This window comes from Varroa destructor, unplaced genomic scaffold (assembly GCF_002443255.2).
Source record: "Varroa destructor unplaced genomic scaffold, Vdes_3.0 BEIS01000001.1, whole genome shotgun sequence".
Classification (NCBI taxonomy): Eukaryota; Metazoa; Arthropoda; class Arachnida; order Mesostigmata; family Varroidae; genus Varroa; species Varroa destructor.
In genome coordinates, this window is record NW_019211454.1 from 8,978,578 (window position 1) to 8,984,377 (window position 5,800).

Consider the following 5,800-nt stretch of genomic DNA (forward strand, 5'->3'; position numbering starts at 1 on the left):
TATATATATGTCATGTAGGGAGTCGTCAAATTACTGCTATCATGGATTTTTTAGGTATCCAAGAAGGAGTGGTATTCATTTCAAATGCTAAAGCAAGATCTCACTTGAGAGTTTAGTTAAATAGCTTTATCTTTGTGCGTTTTTTAGAGAGATCAATGTGTAAACCTCGTTCCCAGATGACTGGGCTCTTCACTTCTAGAAATTTACCATTGAGCTGTGGGTGGTAGTTAACCGTAGCATCAGCCGAAGTCACAGCTCCTTTCCCTTGGCCGGCTTGAGTCAGTACTTATTTGAATACTGCTTCGACTGTTCTTATGCTTAATAACTGGATGATCTTATCCGAGTTGACCGAAGTTGTAAACCGTTTAACAAAATTGTTATGTCCCGTTTTAGTAGACTCTGACTTGTCGGATTGAGCAAGCACAAAGACCCGATTAGACCCGAGATGGCGGAGGCCGCATTCAATAACGATATTCAATTAAAAAAAGAACTAGATTGGTGCATCACAGCCCTTCGGAAAAAACTTCGAAAAGTTAACATTTCGAAAAATGAAGTAAAGAGTGTGATCAACGCACTTTCGGTTAGTATTCGTCCCTACATTAAAAAAGATTTTTACATGTAGTTGTTATGTGAAATTAATAATCGTATCGGCTGGAAATACTATGTATACAGAAATGTAATGATACTTTTTAAATCTGATCACTACATTGTCTAACGCTGAAATAAGCACATCGCAACGCAGACAAAAGAAGCAAACAATAACGGCATGTATGAACGAATGTAGAATAAATAGAACTGTACTTGGCATTTGTGTCATGTTTATATTCTGTTCTAGGTCTTGGAGAGCAAAAAAGCGCCTGCAGTCAAAAAGAAGATAGTAATGCGAAACGCACTAGGTGACTACCGTAAAAAGATGGCTGCTGAGGAAGATGGGCTTACCAAAAAAATTCTCGATGGGACACACATGATTGCCCAGTTCGATGCGACTGCTCAGCCATCGCTTAGTGCGCGAGCCCTTCACATCCACAAGTCGTCTACGACACCCCCGTCGGAGATACCATCAGCTCGGAATTCTTCTGTCGTAACATCACCAGCGACTTCATCGAAGTCTTCAACTCCTTCACCCATAAAACAGTATTCCACATCGTCACCCGTGCGTTCCGACGCGTCATCAACGGAATCACCGCCGAAATCCTCCACAGGTCATCCGTTAAAACCCTCGCTAGAATCCCCATCTAAGCCTTTTTCGGAGACATTGTCTAAGGCTTCTGCAAAATCACCATTAAAACCTAATTTAGGGTCAACGCCTAAATCACACTCAAAGTTGTCCTCAAATCCTTTGCTATTGGCGCTATCGAAGCTTAACACAGGGCTAGAACCTCAACGCGAAACTTGTTTCCCGAACACGTCCGATGAGCTGCACGCCGAAAAACCGTTTGCCTTCAATTTTGAAATCCCCCCCGAGGACCTTAACACGCCTTGAAGGAAGCCTACCAGTGAGGAATAATGGAAGAATAGAAGAACATCAGTTTCAGAAAAAAGATCGAGCAGAAAATTATATAATTCTACGTGGCAGTGTGCGTTAAGATCAATTGAATTGCCGCTCATTATTCAGCATTATACGAATGTACATGAGTGGCGTGCACAAAAAAAAAGAACAGATGATTGTATGGTATAAAACCTTAAGCGGGTATACTGAACTAAATAGGAAAATCACTCTGAAGACCAAGACCCATATAAGGGCTTCCATATAGACCATGTCTGACAAATGAGCGTGTCAAATGTCTATTATGAATATTTTGCTGTAAGATTTCTCATTAATCAGCAGAAATGTTTAAGGATATGATAAAGAATAATAAATTGTTATTTATTGTTCGAATGGTAGTTGCTGTGAGAGTTTATACATATATATATATATATATATATGCGCTATGTTTGGGCATTACGATAACTGCCAAGAACCGAAACGCCAGCAGAGTTAATTGCGCACATTTTCCACAGAATTACATTTTTGCTTAAGGAAGAAGTTTTTAGTAGTTGCGAGTTAAGTGACGTCTTTCATATCACCAAATTGTCGTAAAGCACTTTAGGACTACTGTAGAAAAACTACCTATGTTGGAAGTTACTATTTCTCTAAAAGACTATATTATGATAATTATTTTCTGTCGATCGCTGATGACAAACGCTATTATAGTAAGCTGGAAACCTTATTCTGAATCTTAGCTACGAAGAATCAGCTGCGAAGATGCTTAGTGATGTTTGCGATTATCCCGATATAACATACCAATTCATATTCGGGAAACGCGGAATCCACACATATACCTTGCCGTGGCCCCAATGCTAGGCAATGTGTTGTGCTCCTTGCATACAGAATGCGCATGTAAATCAAACAAGTTCAACTAAAATTAACTAAAAATAATAAATTTCGGCTGTGATACTTTTCGAAATAAGGCACGTTTACTCATATGATGTGGTGCACATGCGCATGGTAAATTATATCACGGGAATTTATTGGTGATAATTATAGATATATTGTAAGTTGTAAATATTTAGCGACTCGATGTTGTGGTAAGCTCGAATGTGAAAAGAGAGCATTAATAGCTCTCTTTAGAAACTGGCTTACGATTATTTTTGTTCCTCGATTGATAAGAATAATGAACGATCATTTTATGCAAAGTTAACTATATGAATTTTTTAAGTTTCCCTTCCAAGTCTCTGGTGTTTGCTTTTTGAGCAACTACATCCTGAAGAATGGTAACAATCTGAGTAAAGATTCTGGACGGCAGGACAACTTTTTGCGATTGACCTTTCTCTAGGGAAGCCAAGAAAACAGCTTCTGCAAAATTAGATTAGGTGACGGGTTGAAAAAGACAGGGTTTTAAAAGAAATGATTGTAATACGACTACTCGCGCTGAGTGAATACAACGATCGACCGGAAGCGAATAGAATTTTCCAAAACGAGTTAGACACAGACGAATATATAGGCGTAATTTTTGCGATTAAATCATCGGATAATATTTCTGATTACAACGATTGACGAACTGGTGATGTTCAAGTTTAATATGCTAAAAAGAAAAACTACAGATGCTGTTCAGCGGAGCCGGGTATTTACGATGTAATGATACCATTTTGGTATCTGTCCATATTTCGGCTTGATATTGATAACCGCAGCGGGAGCTACAGGCAATGCACGTTCTCAACTAAATAAACTATGCCGATCATGTGAATCTCGGTTTTAAGTTGCTCTGCTGACCATTCATGATTCATTCCTAAATACACTAGTCTATAATTTATAATGTTTCGAGATGTTAACGGTCCCCTTTTCTCAGCTTAACGTTTCATTTATTAAGACCTCTTCCGCTGATGGCTTCGCCTGCGACGAAATCTGTCACTCTCCAGATCGCTTTCGAGCAATTCCAACTATGGGTATAGATAACGCTAATTCTCTAGATAAAACTGAAGCACAGCTCATTGTATCCAGGTGTCGCTCTGTTCCACGACAACAATCGCCTCTTTGAGACGCTCCTATGGCAGCAATTTTCGATTACAATAAATCCGGTTTTCCTTAGCTACTTCGTTCATCTTTCCGTGGCCATTGCACTTTTACAGTATAGTATACTTCCACAACTACGAAACGAGGAAGAGAGATAAATGTTTAATGTGGCCAATGCGATATAAAAATATGGCTGACGTGTATTAGTGTCACGTTTGCAAGTGATGCCATAATGCAATTCACAGGTGTGCGTAAAAACTGCTGTTCATCCGAGGCATTGACCGGAGAGTTGTTCTATTATCACTCGAAAGATATCTGTAAACTTATGGCATAAAGCCTATTACATCTTAATTGTAATAGCGATAAAGACCTTAATGGTGATTATAGCTGTCGTCGACTCGATACGTCCAAAATTGAACACCGATAAATCTAAGCAGGGTAATGAGGGACTTATTAGCTTTATCGAGTAAGCATAACGAAGATATTAGTGAACTCGACGTCAAACTTCCCGCTAATTATAGCTACATTGTGTCTTAGTTGCCACTGCGTCCGCTTGGGGAAACCCAACAGGTATGTTTACGTCGAGACGAACAAAGCACAAAAATCTCTTTGGATTGACACTTTCAGGTAATAATAGACGTACACGCAATCTTCGCCCTGCACATTTGTTTTACAGTTGTTGTATTTGATGTGTTGAAGCTATACCCAATCTAACATAGATTATAACGGATATACAGCAATCCCACTGGAATTACTTTGCTTCACTTAACCCGTTACATTTTCTGTGCCTATTTTATTGGCCTACTCTATTATTTATCAGGGAGTTCAGCTAACTTCTCAGCTAATCTCTTCGTGACATGCCGGTCTTTAGTAGACTCGGACACCGTAATTAGGCGGCTTTTTAATTTCATTGATTTGATTTCGAATAAAGCTGGCCGCCGGTCAACCTCTGAATTGAATGCCTTGGGCCAATTTTAATAGATGTTTTCAGTAACAGAATCGGCCACTCTACATATTTTGTCCTAAAAGGGTATTTCGTGATACCACTCGAAGGCTATCGATGAGCCCAATTGAAATGCGGAATCTCAGTTCTTGGGTCGGAAGGCTGTTTGAGAAATTAAAACTTAACATGTTCTATATGAAAAAAGGCTTTCGTGACATTGATCGGCGGACTTCAACGAACTCGATAGATTTAACGAAATCGATATTTTCGAGAGAAATTGCGAAAATTATATTGAGTGCATCGGTCTGGCTATGCAATGACGGGGTGAAAATGGGTTTAAAATGATCATTCAACTGATTCTCTAATAAGTGTGAATCGGTAAGTCGGACAAAAAATATTAATCTCAATGTCACCTAAGCGAGAAAGGAGCTTACGTTTCTAGTCGAAAGATCCATTGAAACTTTAGAATGATATAGTGCATTTGCACTTAGCTCGTCTATCGGCTCATGTAAAGAGTTGTTATTAAAATAATAATTTTCATAAAAACGTATTTTTGTATTTCTCTCAAAAGAATCTCTTAAAAAATATTTTTTAAAATATTGTTCCACAGAAATATTGGTAATATCAACTGCTATCATTTTTAAATTTATATTTAATACAAATTCTCTCAATAAAGCACGCGAAAGTAGTTGGAAACGCATTTTTACCCCACTGACACGTATACATATCCTTCAAACTTCTTAATGTGTTTTCCAATATTTTTCTGCATAATTTTTCATTTCAAGTTTTTATCTTTTTATATGACTGAAAGTGCTAAGTTAAAATTGGCCTACATTTTGATCGCTCATTCGTAAACGTATTTGAAGGATATGCGGTTTAAGAGGCGCTAACCGTGTTTCTATGCAAGCGAAAACGCTTGCGAGAAAACCGTTAGTCGCTCGATCTTAACTCGTAGATATAGGACACAGCAAAAGTCTCTCGACAGTCTGATAGCTTTCATTTTGTATCTGTGCAATGCGTATATATAAATGTAGGTAGGTCATTCTGTAAAAAAGGTCATTTTACATTCAGTTGTGACGTGCAGCTATGAAATTCGGAACAAATTTTGTCAACGATAGAACATCTGCGCAATGTCTGAACGATGCGCCTTTTATTGGAATTATTTTTTAAAAGTACACCTGTATCTATGGATACTCACGATATTCACGCCAATATATATATATATGTATATACATATATGCCATATTATCCTTTGATACTTTTCCATTGATAATATTATAAAATTTACGGCGAAGAGACGTGGATGCCGAGATATCGCAGTTCTGCGCAAGATGCTTGTATACCTAACGAATAAATAGGCAAAA

At 38.1% G+C, this 5,800-nt stretch overlaps 2 protein-coding genes across 3 annotated transcripts in view; both read left to right on the forward strand.

Moving 5' to 3' along the window:
- LOC111243528 (uncharacterized) overlaps nucleotides 1-532 on the forward strand; it is a 2,866-nt gene extending 2,334 nt beyond the window's left edge. The window contains exon 2 of the mRNA XM_022789667.2: nucleotides 394-532. The gene's annotated coding sequence lies outside the window, so the exon portion shown is untranslated. The remainder of the gene's footprint in view (nucleotides 1-393) is intronic.
- The window catches only part of LOC111244368 (uncharacterized), a 4,927-nt gene extending 2,477 nt beyond the window's left edge, over nucleotides 1-2,450 (forward strand). The window contains exons 2-3 of one of the 2 annotated variants that reach the window (XM_022791801.2): nucleotides 397-580; nucleotides 836-1,884. In XM_022791801.2, coding sequence (XP_022647536.1) covers nucleotides 446-580; nucleotides 836-1,483 — 783 coding nt within the window. In that variant the 5' untranslated portion in view covers nucleotides 397-445 and the 3' untranslated portion in view covers nucleotides 1,484-1,884. Of the gene's footprint in view, nucleotides 1-396; nucleotides 581-835 lie in introns of both variants that reach the window. The other variant, XM_086977716.1, reaches the window with a different exon arrangement.
- The last annotated feature ends 3,350 nt before the right edge of the window (nucleotides 2,451-5,800 follow it).